The following is a 16,239-nucleotide window of genomic DNA, read 5'->3' as shown; positions in this document are numbered from 1 at the left end:
ACATGATTATCATCCTGATCCCGACGGGGACGCCCCAACGGGACCCACCACGAGGCCCATTTGGAAAGACCGACTTGGGTCCGGCCAGGGGGAAGCCCTCGCCCAGAACCCCCCACATTTGGGTTTTACACGCAACGCGTTTCTGGCTTGTAAAATCAGGGGCTCCTCTGTTCCCCCCCCAAAGCACCAGCTGCTCTTGAGGTATTTTGGACTCCGGAGAAGGAAGGGAGGGCGAAGACCCCCCCCCCACTCCAATGCTGCGGGGGAGGGGCACCATGCCAAGGGGGAGAAACGGGGTGGGAGGGGCGCAAATCCCGAGGCCTGGAATGGTTTGGAAAAAGAGATTTAAAAAGACAAAAAGAGATTTTTCTTGGTTTGAAGCCAGCCATCCGTACGGTCAGCAAAGGAGGCGCCAAGCCACCTAGGAGTGAACCAAGCCATCATCTGGACTATGGGGGGCGGGGGCGCCTTTCTACCCCAGGGCAGAGGGGAAAGCATCAAAACCGGGGGAGCCCCTAATTCCTGGGAACTTCGGACAGGAAGACCTGGAGTGGTGACGGACAAAAAACCAGCGCGACCGGCCTTTCACGACGGGGGGGCGAGGGGCAGTCACCCACCAACACGCGTGTCCTCTTCATGCATCGTACTTCGCCCCCCGTGTTGTTCAGGCAGAAGAGGGGAGGGGGCTGAAGTCCGGCCCTCCCTCCCAACGTGGGGACGGGTGACCGACTGTAGGGGTCCCTTCTGGGGCGAGAGTGGATCCAACGCTTCCGGCCTCCTGTGACCACGAGGGCCGCGGACGAGGAGACGGCAAGAAGGCCCCCCAACTGAGCCCCCTCCCCCAGCTGCCAGCCAAGGGTGGCTGGGATTGCCGTGCTGTGCTGGGACAACAAAGGAGGCACCTCCGTTGCTCGAGCCCCGGAAGGAGCCCTGGGGGGCACGTCCCCCTCATCCGAGGTGGCTGCGGGGCCCGGCTAGTTCTCGGCCCCCGGTCTGTCGGGCCTTGATGAAGGCCATGCCGTGGGTGCGGAAGTGGGTCTTGAGGTTGAGCTGGGTGTCGAAGGCCTTGCCGCAGACGGTGCAGGAGAGGCTGCCCTCCGGGGCCAAGGGGGAGCCTTCTCGGGCCGCCCCGGGGCCCCCTGGCCTCCCCCTCACCCCGCTTCTTCTTGTGGGTGATGAAGCGGTGGCGGCTGAGGGAGACCTGGGAGGTGAAGCAGAGTCCGCACTCGTGGCACTGGTGGGCGTTCTCGCCTGTCCGGTGGCGGGGGATGTGCTCCTGGAAGTCGGCCGCCGTGGGGGCCACGAGCCGCACTTCCGGCAGTGGTAGGGGACCGGCGGCTGCCCTTGGGGGTCTTGGAGGGCGGGGTGGTACTGTCCGGCTCTTCGCTGCACGAGTCACCCTCGTCCGAGGAGAGCTTGCGCTTCCGGCTGGAGGCCTGCAGGGCGGAGGGAGGGAGGGGGTGGTGGCCGAGGCTGTCCCGAGGGGGCGGGGGGGCTGGAGGAATATTTTGAGGGATTGACCTCCCCCGTGGCCTCCCCTGCACCCCCCGCTAAGGCTGCCTGGCCTGGGAATCCCTGCAGAGGATCCGGACAGGGGAGGGGCAGCCCCTCCCCCCAGGCAGCCCCCACCTACCTGGGAGTTCCTGGAGCCCAGGCGGGTGGCCAGCACCTCCTCGCTCCGGTTGGCATCGGTCACCTTGATCCCGTGCCGCACCTGGATGTGCTTCTCCAGGATGAGTCGGCTGCTGAAGGTGCGTTTCCCCTCTGTGCAATACCTGGGCGGGGCAGGAGGGAGGGGACACTGAGCGGAAGGGAAGCCGGGGGAGGGCAGCCCAGGAGACCCCCTCCCTCACGTGGGCAGGGGGCGGTCACCTACCTGCAGGGGTAGACCCTCTTGATGCCCTCGTGGTTCACCCGGATGTGCCTGCGCAGGCTGGGGGCGGAGCAGAAGGAGCGCTCACACAGGTGGCAGGGGAACTTCTTCACGCACTGGGAGGGGAGGGGGGGGAAGCGCTGGCGTGAGGAAGGAAGGTGACGACACACACACACACACCAAAGCCCCCCCCCCTCCCCCGGCCCTCCCAGGCTCGCTTGGCACGACTCCCTGACCAGCCCCGGGTGGGAGGGCCCTTTGCTCTGGCCAGAGCCGAAGGCTGACAGGCAGCCCCCCTCCGTACCTTCCCGTGGACCTTCTTCATGTGCACCACGTACTCGTCCCTCTCGGGGAACCAGGAGTGGCAGATGCCGCAGGTCCACCCGTTGCTCCGCGACCGCCGGCCCATCTCCGCCTTGCGCTGGAACCGGCCCCGTTTGCTCTTGCGCAGCTCGGGGGAGCTGGGGGGGTCGTCCTCCGAGGAGGAGGAGGAAGAAGAGGAAGAAGAGGAGGAGGCCACCTTGGGGACGGGTGGCGGGGGCTCCTCCTCGGCCGGGGCCGGCTTGGGCGGCGCGGAGGGGGCCGGCTTCTTGACCGCTTCCTCCTTGGGCTTCTGCTGCTGCTGCTGCTGGTGGTTGTTCTGAGGGCCGGACGGAGACGGGGTCAGTGGTCAAGCCCCATCCGGCCACCCTTGCCCCCCCGCCCCCTCCTTTTCCCCCTCCCCGACCTTGAGGTGCTCCAGCATGGTCCTCTTCTGGGCGAAGAGCAGGGGGCAGTCGGGGCACTTGAAGACGCTGACCCTCTGGTTGACCAGGTGCTGGTCGAAGTGGGAGGAGAGCAGCGGCTTGTGGGTGAAGACCGTGTCGCACATGGCGCACTTGTAGATCATTCTGGGCACAGACAGGCGGAGGGGGTGTTGTAAGAGAGGGGGGTCTCTCCTTCCTGCCCTCCGGTGCCCTCCCCCCCACACCGGCAGAGACCTCCCCCTCCCGCCCTGCCAGGGTGTCCTCTAGGGAAAACGGGAGCGACGAGAGCGGAGCGAAGCAAAACGCAGAATAAGAACGAACAACAGAATCACAGAAATAAGAGGAGGAAGAGAAGAAGAGAACAAAAGAGAGAGTAGAAGGATAGAAAAACAAAAGAGCAGAATGACAGGGCAGGGGCCCTGGGGGTCATCTAGTCCAGCCCCGCTGCTGAGGGCGGGAGACGGCTTCCCCCACCCCCCGTCCCGTCCCGCCGGCTGGCCTTACTTAGACTGCTGGCTGCTGAAGCCCGGGTGCTGGGTGTAGATGTGGCCGTGGGCGCTGGGGGCCGACTTGAAGGCCATGGGGCAGACGGGCACTTGTGGAAGACCTCGCAGTGCGACGCCTGGATGTGGGACTTGATGGAGTTCACCCCCCCAAAGACGACGGAGCAGCTGGGGCACCTGGGCGGGGCGGAGGGGGGGAGGACCAGAGAGGCTCAGGCCAGGCCCACAGGTGCCCCCCGTCCCGGCTGCAGGGCTGGCCAGGCGGGGAGGGGCAGAGAGCCCACCCACCCACCCGCCCCGCTCGAGGGGGGCCGCCCCCTCCTACCTGTAGCCGATCCTCCGGGAGAAGTGGAGGCAGGCGTCCTTCAGGTGGGCATCGAAGTTGGCCAGGAGGAAGTTCCCGCCGCACTCGGGGCAGACGTGGGGGGCGCGGCTCTTGTGCATGCGCTGGTGGGCGCTGAAGCTGCAGCGGTTGGCCATGATCATCGGGCAGCTGGGGCACACCTGGAATGGCCGGAGGGGGGGGGAGGGAGCTTTGTCTATCAAGGGGACGGGGGGAGTCCAGCCCCTGCTCGTCTTTCCCCCGGAGGGGGGCCCACACCTCAACAGAGAGGGCAGTCCTCCCTTAGCGACGGTTGGGTGATTGAGCGAAAGGGCTGCAAAGTGAGCCTGCGACGGGGTTCCCTTCGCTTGGCAGACCCGGAAAGGCTCCCAGGGCAAGGAGATGGATTTTGCCATCACTGCCGTCGCTAAACAAACCAGCCGCTAGGCGAGGACTGAGCTGCACAAGGATTTCCACAGGCGGCCCCCTCTCCCCCCTGGCCCTCCCCAAAGCAGCCTTGCAACCCAAGCAGGGCTGGCCACCTGGGCTCCTCTGGGGTCGCAGGAATAACTGCAGGGTTGGGAGGGACCTTAGAGGTCTTCTAGTCTCACCCCCCACCCACTCCAGGCCAGGGGCTGCTGGTCTCTTCCGGGAAGCCTCCAGGGCCCAAATGCCCAGGGAGAGCCCCCTCCTCCCTCCCCCGGTCCCCTCCCCTCATTTACCGTGGAGGGGTGCTCCCGGCCTGCTGGAAGTGGGCGGCCAGCCCGGCCTTGTCCTTGCACTGCTCCTTGCATTCCAGGCACTGGCAGGAGTTGGGCGCCGCCGGCTGGTCGGTGCTGCCGCCGCCGATGTTGCCGCTGCCGCCGCTGCCCAGGGGCAGGACGGGCAGGTCCTGGCCGGCGCCCCCGTTGGCCACGCCGACGTCCGGGGCGAGTCCGGCCGGGGAGGCGGTGGGGGCCTTCCCGGCCTGGCTGAGGGCGGCCAGGGGGAGGAGCGGGGCCACGTCCGGCTGGCCCACCATCTGGTCGAGGGCGATGGGCCGCATGACCAGGTGGGAGCACTGCATGACCAGCCCCTTGTCCTTGTGCTCGCGGGCGTGGAGCAGCAGGCTGCACTTGTTGAAGAAGACCAGCCGCCGGGCGCAGTGGTTGCAGGTCACCTCCACCCGCAGGCTGCGCCGGTCGTAGTGCCGGGCCAGGCTCCGCTCCAGGGCAAAGGCGTCGCCACACTCCAGGCAGCGGTAGCCCAGCGGCGGCAGGGCCAGGCTGGACTCGGCCGGGGGCAGCAGGTTGGGCTTGTAGGGGGGCAGCAGGTTCTTGCTGTTGAGGATGCGGTTGAAGGCCTCCACCAGGCTGGACTGGCTGCGGGAGATGACCGTGCCGGCCACGGGGGGAGGGGCCTTCTGCGGCTGCATGACCACCACCGTGGTGCCGTTCACCTTCTGGCTGGGGCGGGGGCGGGCAGGGCGGGGCCCCTGGCCTCGGGGGCCGCCTTGGGGAGGGCCTGGGGCACCAGGCTGAGGATGCTCTTGGCCAGGGCCTTGCTGGGCAGCACCACCGCCTTCTGCTGGGCCACACTGGCCGCCATCAGCATGGCGCTGCTGGCGCTCTGGATGGGGGAGGCCGGCAGCACGGTCCCCTTCAGCTTGGTGCCGTCGCCCAGCTGGACGCTGACCACCTGGGGGGCTTCAGCCGCCTTGGCCGGGGCCTTCGGGCCGGGGGTCTCCGGAGCGGGCTCTTCCTTCTGGGCGGCAACGGCCCCCGGGCTCTCCGGGGCTCCCGGACTGCAGGAGAGTTTGGCGGTGGCTGGGTCAGCGTCGGAGGAGACTCTGGTCACCGTCCGGGTGATGCTTCCCGAGGACGTCTTGATGGTCTTGATGCGGACCTTGAGGGGCCGCGAGGAGCCGGACGAGGGGGACCCGGGGCTCTGCTCCTCCCTTCCTCCTCCTCCTCCCCTCCTCCTCCTCCCCCGCACTGGGCGGGCCTGGCAGGCCCTGCAGCGGTTTCTCCACCGGCTCTTCCTTTAGGGACCCATCGCCGCCGGGGGGGCCTTGGGGAGGCCCCGGGCCCCGGACTGGCTCCCGTGGGTGGGGAGCCCTGGAAGAGCTGCTCCCGGGGCTGGAGAGGCGTTGCTTGATGTCGGCCAGGCCGCCCAGCTCTCCTGCAGGTCGGCCTCGGAGCCCGGCCAGGGGACGCCGGGGAGGTCTCCGTGGAGTAGCAGGAGGCGGCGGACTTGGGCTGCCCCAGCGGGCTGGAGCCCTGGCAAGGCCCCTTGCAGTCGACCTCCTGCTTGATCACGGGAGGAGCAGCCGGGGGAGGGGAGGAGGGGGGTCAGCAAGAGGCCCATCCCGCCGGGAGGGCAGGGTTCAAAGGCCGGAGGGAAGGCCGGAGGGGCGAGGGTCCCAGGCTCTCCTCGAGGGGCCCAGGACCATCCAGGGAGGGGCAGCGGACAAGAGGGGCGCCGGGGGAGGGCCGGCCCTACCTCCTCGCCTGGCATCCCCGCGGCTGGTCGATCAGGTCTGCCTCCCCGTCCTTGGGGGCTGGGGGCTGAAGGGGAGAAGAGGTCCAGGCTCTTGGGGGCCTTCTCCTTCAGGGCCCAACACTCCCCGTTGGTGGGGGCCACGGCTTCTGCCGAGGAGGCCGGGAGCCCCGGGCCGCCTCGGGGGCCGCAAAGCCGTTCTGCAGCAAGCGGGAGCTGTCCTTGAGCCGCCCGTCCGCCGGCTCCAGCTGCTCAGGGCAGACGGTGTTCTTCACGATGACGCTAACGGTGGTGATGTCAGCGTGCGGCAGGGCGGGCTCGGGGCCGGGCACCTCCACGGGGACGGGGCGGACGGGAGGCTCGGCCTCCTCGTGGCCCGAATGGATGGCCTCGCTGGTGTCGATGTCGGGGATGTCGAAGGCCGCCAAGAGGTCGTCGAAATCCGGGGTCTTCATGTCCCCCATGGCGAGGGGCTGGGAAGGCTCTGGAAGGCAAGGGCCAGCGGTCAAGCCAAGAGGGGCACAGGAGGGGGTCAAGGCTCCCCCCGGCGGGTCTGAGCGGCTCTCCAAAGAGAGCGCCTTCAAGGAAGGACCCGGGTCAAAGGGGGTCTGCCTGCTTACATTCAGGTCTCCCGCGAGGGGCAGCGGCCGTGGCTCACCCACCGGGGCCTGGTTCCAGCATCCAGAGCTCCTGGGCCGTTGCCCAGGCTCCGCTCCAAGCTTCCTAGGAGGAAAAGGCAACAGAGCCCCGTTTTATGGCTGTCAGACATTAAAAGGAACGAGCTTCCCCAGATCGGCTGGCCAACGTTTTGGAAGGAGACCCAAAAACGGACGGCAAACAAGGAGGAGAAAAACTACACACAGCAGCACGAATAACGAACAAACAGGCCAGAGAGTGAAGGCGGCTGACCTCCCTTGGCCACACCACTGCCCCTTCCTCCCCCTCGGGCCCAATCCCTTGACCGGCACCGGGCCAGAGGTAACCAGGCTGCGGGGTGGAGCTTCCCCCCCAACAAACCCATGCAGCCCCCCCCCCGTGGGCCTGGGGGCTGCTGGATAGCGGGGGGGCCGAGACGAGGGGCTCGCGTCTTCCCAGAGGAAGGAAAGTACGAGGAGGAGGGGCTTCTGGAGGGGGGGCGGTCCCTGTGCCAGGGTGTGCCACAAACCTGTGGCCAGAGGGGCAGCCGGGCGCTTGACCTACAGCCCTGCAAGCAGCCCCTTTGGGGTGAGCCGCAGCTCCGTGGCCGGGATCTGGGATGGATCCTCCTCCGCCCATTGACGAACGCACAGGGTGGCCACCCCTTCACCCCTCTGGCCAGCGTCCAGGTCCGTGTTATTTCCTGGCTGGTCCCTGGGGGGGCACCGGCACACGCCCCCTGCCCGAGACCCCCGGCAGGCAGAGGGCGAGACCCGCCTCCTCCTTTCCTACCAGGCGGGAGGGCCGAGGAGGGGGCCATTCCTCTCCACCCGCCCTGGGCACCTGCAGGACCACCCCACTAACCTGAGGAGGAGGAGGAGGAGGAGGAGGAGGGGGGGGTGGGGGCCCAGGGCCTCCGCCTCTAGCCAGGCCAGGTGACGCCTGGGAGGGAGGCTGGCGCAGTCGCTCTGCCCAGCCTCCCCAGCCAGCGCCAGCTGCAGAGGGAAGAGCGGGGAGGGACGCCAGGCGGAGGAGGAAAACAAGCACCCAGCTCCCCCGGGGGGGCGAGCCAGGGAGGGGAAGGCAGGGCTACCTTTCCCGCAGCTCCGCTCCTCCCCAGCCCAGGCGGGCCAGTCACGTTGGGCAGTTATGAGGCCCCCCACTCCCCAAAGGAGCCCTGCTCTGCCAGCTGCTGAGGGCGGGAAACCCGGGTTAGGAGCAGCAGCCCCCCAGAGCAGGGGTGGAGGGCAGGAAGGGCCGACCGGGCGCCTGGCGAGAGAGAAAACCAGAGCTGGCCAGATAAGAGGAGGAACGGGGGCCCATCGCCGGGCGGAAGAAAAGGTTCCGCCAACGGAGCAGCGGGGGAGGCCTCTGCCCTCCGCTCAGCCCGCTTCTCTGAGCCTGGAAGCGGGACGGAGAGGGGCGCAGGGACCCCTCGGAGGGAGAGGAAGGCCTGACCCAGGCCCGGCGTGTGTGTGTGTGTGTGTGTGTGTGTGTGTGTGTGTGTGTGTGTGTGTGTGGCTTCTGCTCCAGGGAAGGTCTGGATAAACACGTGCCAGCCCAGTGCCACCGCGACACAGCTCCTCGGGAGCAGACCCAGCGTGCACCTCAAGCACTGCAGCCTCCAGCAGGGCAGATTCAACAGATTCCGGGGATCCGGCGGATTCAAGCCCAGTTTCAGGCCACAAAACCTAAAGAGGGCAGGCGGCCACAGGCTGTTCTGTCTGCAAGGAAAGGCCCGGGGAGCCTTGGTGTGCAGCCGTGTGGCTGAGTGGCCTGCTAAGGGGGGGGCTGGGACCAAGCCCCTCCGACGGTTCCGGGGCAATGGGGTCTTCCTGGACCCCCATGACGGGCCCTCCACGGCTCCCGTTTCAGGTAGACTCCCAAACAGCAGAGCCAGAGTCTCAGAATGAAAACCAACTTCTCCGCCCCAAGTTATTCCACAGCTCTGCTTCCTCCTCCTAACTCTGCTAAAGCTGCTTTATCAGGGCAGGAACACCTGGCAGTCTCTGCCCACGATGGACAAAATCTACCCCAGGTGATCACTCGTCATCCCCACACGCCCATCCCGAGCAGACCGGTTCCCTAGGCCTCCCCAGGAGCCAAAACCCAAACGCCTCCCTCTTCCCAGAGCAAGGACACCCCTGGCTCGCAGCCGTTTGGGGAGAGCCAGGCCAAACCCCCAGGGCAGCTTTCCCCATCTCTTCAACCCCAAAGGCTGCCGGGCTGGGGGTCCGAGGAGGGCACAGGGATTTCTCAGAGCTGCCAGGGCATCGCACGGGGCATCCAACGGCCTGCGCTTGGCGGCAGCCGCACCGGACGGGAATCACCGCTTGCCCAGAGCAAATGTGCAACACAGCTGGTGGTGGTGGGGCTCTGGTTGGATCCCCAAAATAAAATAGATGGACCCGTGTGATGGAAAATTTAATGCTTATTATCTTCGGGGTTGGGTGCCTGCCACATTAGGACACTGAAGTCCCTGGGGGAGGGGGGGAGCCCCAATATTTATGGCCAGAGATTTGGCCCTGGGGTGCCCAATAATACTGGGCCCTGTTCGCCTGCACCCCAGACCAGGAGAACAGAGGAGCCATGTCTCCTTCTGAAGGAATTGTGGGCTGGGCTTTGAAAATTAATCCACAGGACGAACGAGGAGGGCGGAAGCTGGGACAGGGGGCCACCCCACAGAAGCCCACCCGCTGACCGGAGGTTTATTTCATGGCCAGCAGGATCTTGCCAAGCCTGCTCAGCTCCGCGGACTGGACCGGACGTGTCCATCCTCCCTTCTCCCTGATTTTTATACCTCTTCACACCCTACCCTGTGGCACACTCAGGGCAGAGGCCAAAACGAAGACGAAGCCTGGATTTTCCAGCTGGAGACGTTATCCAAACGCTCCCCCCCTTCTCCCCCCCCAAAAGCAGGGGCTGATCACCCACTTTTCCACATCTGACCTCCTGTCCTCCCCGCCACCCCAGCGCAGGGTTCGAAAACCACCCCGGGAACAGGTTGGGCAAGAAGCAGTGGTGGTTTTATTATTCCAGATGAATCAACGCCCATGGCAGCTGCCTCCCCCCCAACCCAACCCAGCCATGTCTGGCAAGAGATTAAATTCCAGTCCATTTAAGAGAATTAAGACAAGACCATCTGCTAACTTAAAAATACTAAGCAGGGAGGAAAAAGAAGTGAGAGAGAGAGAGGAAAAAGACGACTCCAAGCTCCCACTCCAGGGGGGAAGGGAGGTTAATTTTAATGAAAATACCGATATTGATTGGCTTGAGATGGCAGGAGTCATAAGCATAACAAACCCAGGTCAGGAGGAGGAAGAGGCTCTCAGCCCACAATGCCCGGCATCGCCCAGGGCATAAAAGGCAGGCGCTGGGTGGGGCCTTTTGAATAGCAACAAGTGATTTAAGTCATTCCTAGATGGCACCAATTCAAATGCAAACAGTAAGAAAGGCGGCATTAAGTGGCTGCTGGCCTGGAATCCAAAAGTAACATATCAACAGAAACACCAAACACATCCAGAGAAGGAAGCCACAGGAAGTGGACACCACATACTTCAAACCCCAATACGTGGCCCTCTTTGAAAAAGCGTCATCCAAAAGTTTGGAGTCCTTTTCTGCCACCCACCAATGTCTCAAAGATTACAAGGACCCAGGGTGAAAAGAAAAAAAAAAAAGAAAAATCAGTGAAGATCTTTAAAAACCTTCCTCTTCTAGCCATCCAGCCTTTTCCTGCTTTAATCAAATTCATACAAGGTGGGCATTTATTTACTAGTGGCCAAGATCCCCCAGTGAATCCCGCAACGGACTGGTGGTCGGAGAGCCCAAGTTTTGTCTGCTGGACAGAAAAGAGTTGCTTGCGCGGGATTTAGGAAGAAAGCAGGAAACCAAGAACAAAAGCGAATTAAAAGATTAATGATCCCCATTGCCAGTTTGGGGAGAGGAGCTTTGCGCTCTTAACCGCTTTCCCCTGCCCTGAGTTTCACCAATAACACAGGGATAGGAGGACATCCCCCCCAAAGAGAAAATTCCAGACTTCAAAAGTGCATAAAACATTTTTAAAAAATGCATAAAATCCCTCCTCCCCATTTAGATGCCACACACGGTGACCCTGCATTGCCCAAAACCGATGGATCAATTCAACCTTTCCAAACACACCTGTGATACTTCCAACTCTCCCCAACCCAGGTAGACGATGCCCAGAATTGGGTGACTTTTGATTCATTTTGTTAAAAGGAAAAGGGGAAAAAAGGGGCCAAACTGGTCCAGGGGAAGGTAAAGACTTGCCTGGTGGGTGGACAGGAAATTTGGAGGCTGTTAAAAGTGACCACACGCACAACAAACTCCTTTAAAACTGTGAAATATTAGAATGCCGGCATCGTGGGCCACAAATGCTGCATGGTAATATTTGGGGGGGGGAGAGGGAGATTTGCAGGACCCCCCAAAACTCCTCATCTCCATTTATTCTCCTCTCTTAATTGGGGGGGGGACCCAGGAAGCCCCCCCCATTGAGCTCCTTCAGAGGTTTTCCCCCTTTTGGGGGGGCTGGGATCCCCCCAGATCTGCCCCCCATGGAAAAATATCCACCCCTCCTTTTTTTTTTCATTCATATTTTAGCCCAGTGTCCTCATGGGGGAGGGGGAGTCAGTCGTTCTGGTTTTGGGGGCAACCAAGGAGACCCCCTTTGCATTTTCGGCAGCCCCCTTCCTCCAGGCAGGCTTTTTTTTGGGGGCTGTATTTATTTTGGAAGTTCCTTTTTTAAAAAGGCAGAGGTTTTTTTGAGGGGGTGTTTGGCCTTTACTGCTCCAGGCAGAGCAGGCGAGGATGATGGGATCTGGAGTCCTGGGGAAATGGGGTTTGTAGTCCCACCCCTTAAAAAGCTGGGGCGGGGGGGTGGAGGACTCCGGGCGGGGGTGCCGTGGGGGAGCGGAGGGAGACCCCCCACCCGGGCCCACGCGGCTGCCCTGCCCCTCCCCTCGCTTGGAGGCCTCGGGGAAGGGGAGCAGACCCCCCCCCCACGCCTTGAGGCGGCCACGCGGCCTCCTACCTGCGCGGCCCCGGCCCCCTCGGCTTCCCGGCGTGGGGGCTTTGCGGTCGGCGCGGCGCTTCCCTCGGCTGCTCTGAGGGCCTCCGCCTCCTCGGCTGCTTCCTGCTTCCCCCCACCAGCGCTCGCGAATCGACATTGGACCACTCGCCCGCCACTCCAGGGGCAGCGCGCTTCGCCGTTGGCCGAAAGGGACGTCATTTATAGGCGGGAGCAGGCGCTCCGGATGGCTATAGGGTCAAGGGCCTTCGCTACAGAGGGATGCACCGCCCACTTCGACCTCAGTTTTCATTGGAGGCGAGGGAGCAGAGGGGGCTGCTCTGTTCCTGTTGCCTTTTTGACCTATTGGTTGGACGGCCTGCCTATCAACGCTCGGCACGCCTCATCCGCTGGCCGGTGGAGATCATTTTGTGAGACCCAGCCGGGGAAAATTCACTCGGCAGGTGAGCTCCCCCCCAGTCGGTTCTATTGGCTAAGAATGCCATAGTTGCACAGCGGCTTCTCATCGCGATTGGCTTTTCCGAACGTCACTCAGACTGACGTCGAATGTCGCTTTCCAATTGGTGAAAATCCGCCTCAGGCGGGACTTTTATCATATTGACTCATTGCTTTGAGAACACAGTAACTGCAGCAGGTGTAACGAACCGCCTATTGGTGTTCAACCATGGAGAGGAGGGACTTTGCCCGTGTTCTACTCATCTTATTGCGTATTATTGCCGTCGTTCAAATGAATTGTCCGCCTTCTCGCCCGCCCTCAAAGGGCTTGAAAACATGAAAAACACCAACTCGCAAGGCATGATGGGAGGCGAGAAGCCGCGGGAGCCGCGCAAGGGCGCCTGGGAGAAAATGACTCGGGTACCTGAGGGAGAGCGCAAAGGATTGTGGGCGATATTGGCCAACCTGCACTTCCGGCCAGGGAAAAATGTGCTTTTTAAAAAATAACATGAAACTGATTTTTTAATTAAAAATTTTAAAAATTGCCCAGGCTCTCCAAACTTGGCAACTTTAAGACTTGTGGACTTCTACAAGCCTTAAAATTTCCCAAGTTGGGAGAGCCTCGGCCTGAAGGAAGGAGACCTGGTCAAAAAGTGGTCTTTCCCCTCCAAGCCAAGGCTTATTGCACAAGCCAGCATGGAAAACCCTACCCAAGCCAGTATTTCTCAGCCTGGCCTACCTCGCAGGGGTGTTGCTCAGAGAAGACGGGGAGATGTCTGGGAAAACCTGGGAGAAGCCAATTTTGCAACAAATGGCCCTTGCGCCTGCAACCCTAAGCGCTTGTTCAGCTCTGCACACCAACCCGGCAGATTCACCCATGAGGACTAGAGCCCTGAGCAGGCCAGAGTGTCGGGCCCAGCAAAAGAGCGAGACCGTTGGCCTCCTGCCTCTCCTTGAGGCGGGCTTTGTGCTCTGTTTCCCCACCTGCTTCGGTTCCAAGCCAGATCTTGATCTCCCCGGCCCGGCTCGCCATGGCAGTCCAGCCTGGAACAATCTTCCCTTTGTGCTCGGCTGAGGCCAGGGTCTCCGTCTCCCCTCCCCCCAGGCCAGGCTTTGGATGCCTTCCAAGGCCGCCGTGACGAGGCTCTTTTCCTTGAAGGGAGAGCGGTGGCCGTGCTTGGGCGCAGTTGGGGCAAGCGGCCAGCCCTGGAGCCTCCTTGTCAAAAGCGCCTTGTTCCACAATATCAGGTGGTGGAACCTGACCTGAAGAAAATGACAGGGGACGGAGATGGGGCTCTTCTGCTCAGCCGTCTTCCTGGACCCTGAAACAAAGGCTGCCTTCTTGTTTTCTCTCTCCCCTTCCTTTTCTTGCAACAGGAGAGATGAAATGGATGGCTTTGTTTTTGGCTTGGGCTTCTCTCCTGCGCTGTTCTCAACCTCTCTTCTTTTTTTTCTTTCACCTTTTAGAGATAAACACCTTATTCAATGGACATCTGATTGCCAAGGATGACGCAGCAATACAACTGACCCGAATCTTCCCTTTCTGCACCTCGGCATGGATCTTGGCCAACTGTCAGCTAAATAATACTTTTTGGAGTGTCAGAAGAGATTCAGCAATACTGCCAAAAAATTAGCAAAACTCTGAAATGCCTAAACTCAACTTTAGTAACTTTCTTCCAAAAAAAAAAAAAAAAGGAAGAGAATATCCCACACTGTAGGCTAGGTATCTCTGCATTTTCTCTTACCTGTTTTCTAATCCTGCCTCATGACCTTCAGAGTTACTGGGTGTCAGGGAGGCGCAGATGGATTTCTAGCTCAGAGGATGCCGAGCTGGGAAATTTATAGAGGTGCATTGTTTGCCTCGGCTCCCAGCCGGGTGGGTGAGGCTTTTACGAGTCAGATGCTATAAAAGAGGCAACGTGACTCCCTTTTCCTTACCATCCTGTGTTTCCACCCGGAGCCCATCCTACAGGACATGGCCAATGAAGAGAAGCACCCCAATTCCTGGCCAGGAGGGCTGCACCCGAAGAGCCCTCCTTATGTAAGTGGGGTCCGAGGCATACAGACTGCCATTTGTGATAATTGACCTTGAGTTGTATCATCTGTCTCTTTCTGACAGTCTCCCCACTCCGGTCTGGAGCTCACCAAGACCCCCACGGTCTCGAACCACAAGCTGCTCATCCTGACAGCGGGTGCCATCGCTGCTTTTTCCATCAGCATCGTGGGGATCCTTGTGGCGACGTTCCTGGGGCGAACATCTTGTCTCCAGGTACTGAAAGGGAAGCCGTCTCTAACTGGGATCACAAATTAGGGACCCTCGTTAAGAAGGGGCTGCAATGCAGAGCAGAGATGGCTCGGCTTCCGTTTCTGAGCTGGTCAGGTTAAAAGAGGGAGGTCGCACCCAGCATCCTGGCCAGGAGCCAATGCAGTCTTAACCATGATTGAAAACACAGCACCAACATAGGCAGGGATGGGAATATGCCAAGACTGCTTGTACTGGACCAATGTCGTGAAGGAGCTCCGGAATAGAGGTGGGGATACTGTACCCCACACCACTGATATTGGACCCATAAAATTGAATCAACCCAAACAGGTAATAATTTTGGCCAAAAGAAACCCACTGTAGGACATTGCTGGGGGTGAGATTTATGTAGGATTGTGCCCTGTGCCACAGCTGGCATTTCTCTGCTGGAGAAGTCTGGATGGAAGGCAGCCTTGAACCCAAATCTGATGGTCTCCCCACTTTCTTGTTCCCTCCCCCTGCTCCAAGAGGGGCGCCTTTGGCTACCACCCCACACAAGTCAACGTCCAAAACGAAGCATCTCTGCTGCTGGCTCTCAGCGAACTCGACGAGCAGGGCCTCCCACCTGGCATTACCTGCGATTTGAGAAACGTGAGTCGTGGCATCAAGTTGGACCTTCGAGGGGTGAAGTGGGGTGATCTCTGCTTTCCCTCCCCCCTTTTCCGGCATAGCCTCGTTCACTTAGCCAAAGGGCTCTGGAATTACTGGGGGGGTTTCCCTTCACCACCATCTGCAGAGCAGGGAATTTAAAGTGCTCGCCAATTTCCGCTTAGTTGGGATCTACCGGGATCAGAGACAACCTGCAGGGAATGCCAACCTCTTTGGGCTGTTTTCTCTCCAGCGCTTGATGGTGTATCACGGCCAACCGGAGGGGTGTGTGACCCGCAAAATGGACCCCGCTGAACTGCTGCCATCCTGCCAGGAGCTGGAAAGCTTCTTCCAAGCTGTCCTAGTAACTCTCTGCTGCTCCGGGGCAAGGGGAAGGGGGGGGCGGGGATGCAAAACGCAGGTGCTCCCAGGTGCTCGGCCTAAAATGGCCCAGCCACCCAAGCTCCCCTTCTTGCTCTTTCTCCAGCCGTTTCCCTCTTGCCTTGGGAAGCAGGGAAATGGGGGCGAAGGGAAGGAGGAAAGGGGGGACCCAAAGCCACATTTGCTCGACTCAGAGATCCCAATTCTCTTGCAGAAAAACGTCACTCTGGGGATCACTGCAGAGGTACAGATGATGGGAACGGGGGCCCTGGGAGGCCTGGTCACTTTACTCTGCAGCAACAAGCCAACATACCTGGTTGGAAGCTCGGCATGTAAGTTGCATGGGTAGTCAGGATGGGCAAAACAGGATGGCCTCCCTCTGCATTCCAGATGTGAGTGAGTGGGGGATAAGCAAGGCTATTTCCTAACCATAACCCACCTTCCTTCCTACCCTCCTTACAACAAAGCCAGATCCTTTCTTTTTCTTCTTTTTAACTTCTTTCCCCAGTGGCTTCTCCGAGAACCCGAGCTACTTAGGAAAGAGATCACTTTATTTCTTCCTGCTAAAATCTTCCCCTGCCATGGAAGAGGCCACAAGGCGGTTGCACGGCTGGGGAAGACAAACCACAAGACGGAGACTGTCTTCCACCACCGCGCCTTTAAAAATAGCTGAATTTGTAGCACTTAATAAAGAGGAGAAAATGTGGAAGGATTTGGTCTGGATAATGTGAGTCAGTTTAAAAAAAACCCCTCTGCATTTCCAGAGTTCCCAACTCTTTGAAGAACATGGGGAAAAGCGGAGGCAGCCAAAGAGTCTGTTCACAGCCACTGACCTTTAAATGTTCGACTAAAAATAGGAGTCAGTCATGGCTGTAGCAGACTGAACAAAGGCACGAGGGTTTGGGAACCGGGGTTCACCTCGTTGGATGCA

The 16,239-nt window shown here is 60.8% G+C and overlaps 2 protein-coding genes across 4 annotated transcripts; one reads left to right on the top strand and one right to left on the bottom strand.

Moving 5' to 3' along the window:
• Nucleotides 1–844: 844 nt before the first annotated feature.
• ZNF687 (zinc finger protein 687) lies at nt 845–6,403 on the bottom strand. The gene is given in 23 exon segments (XM_026720256.2): nt 845–1,120; nt 1,122–1,305; nt 1,308–1,331; nt 1,334–1,436; nt 1,634–1,775; nt 1,877–1,989; nt 2,178–2,513; nt 2,601–2,763; nt 3,124–3,208; nt 3,211–3,299; nt 3,448–3,626; nt 4,167–4,174; nt 4,177–4,891; nt 4,894–5,389; nt 5,391–5,485; nt 5,487–5,557; nt 5,560–5,607; nt 5,610–5,639; nt 5,642–5,775; nt 5,777–5,837; nt 5,840–5,979; nt 5,981–6,089; nt 6,092–6,403. Coding segments are annotated over 23 exon segments (3,792 nt in total). The 5' UTR covers nt 6,387–6,403; the 3' UTR covers nt 845–948.
• Nucleotides 6,404–11,855: 5,452 nt separating this feature from the next.
• On the top strand, nt 11,856–16,020 carry LOC148124604 (uncharacterized). Of its 3 annotated transcripts, XM_087913971.1 has the most exons (7): nt 11,856–12,045; nt 13,505–14,078; nt 14,157–14,306; nt 14,808–14,930; nt 15,181–15,291; nt 15,523–15,640; nt 15,817–16,020. In XM_087913971.1, the coding sequence occupies exons 2-7, from the start codon at nt 14,013–14,015 to the stop codon at nt 15,843–15,845; spliced, it is 597 nt and encodes a 198-aa protein (XP_087770097.1). In that variant the 5' UTR covers nt 11,856–12,045; nt 13,505–14,012; the 3' UTR covers nt 15,846–16,020. The 3 variants fall into 3 exon arrangements, with proteins under 3 accessions (XP_087770097.1, XP_087770095.1, XP_087770096.1); XM_087913969.1 differs by lacking the exon at nt 11,856–12,045 and having other exon boundaries at nt 13,886–14,078; nt 15,523–15,644; nt 15,780–16,020; XM_087913970.1 differs by lacking the exon at nt 11,856–12,045 and having other exon boundaries at nt 13,889–14,078; nt 15,523–15,644; nt 15,776–15,891.
• The last annotated feature ends 219 nt before the right edge of the window (nt 16,021–16,239 follow it).

This window comes from Pseudonaja textilis, chromosome 16, assembly GCF_049901715.1.
Source record: "Pseudonaja textilis isolate UNSWEBS1 chromosome 16, rPseTex1.2, whole genome shotgun sequence".
NCBI classification, from domain to species: Eukaryota; Metazoa; Chordata; class Lepidosauria; order Squamata; family Elapidae; genus Pseudonaja; species Pseudonaja textilis.
The sequence above is the reverse complement of the archived record's forward strand: the minus strand, read 5'-3'. Positions and strand labels throughout refer to the sequence as shown.

What these genes read in the sequence shown, in the direction of transcription:
- LOC148124604 (XM_087913969.1), top strand. Translation starts at nt 14,013, where the DNA reads ATGGCCAATGAAGAGAAGCACCCCAATTCCTGGCCAGGAGGGCTGCAC. An exon ending in ACCCGAAGAGCCCTCCTTAT is followed by an intron (nt 14,079 to 14,156) that starts GTAAGTGGGGTC and finishes TCTTTCTGACAG; the next exon opens with TCTCCCCACTCCGGTCTGGA. An exon ending in GGCGAACATCTTGTCTCCAG is followed by an intron (nt 14,307 to 14,807) that starts GTACTGAAAGGG and finishes CCCTGCTCCAAG; the next exon opens with AGGGGCGCCTTTGGCTACCA.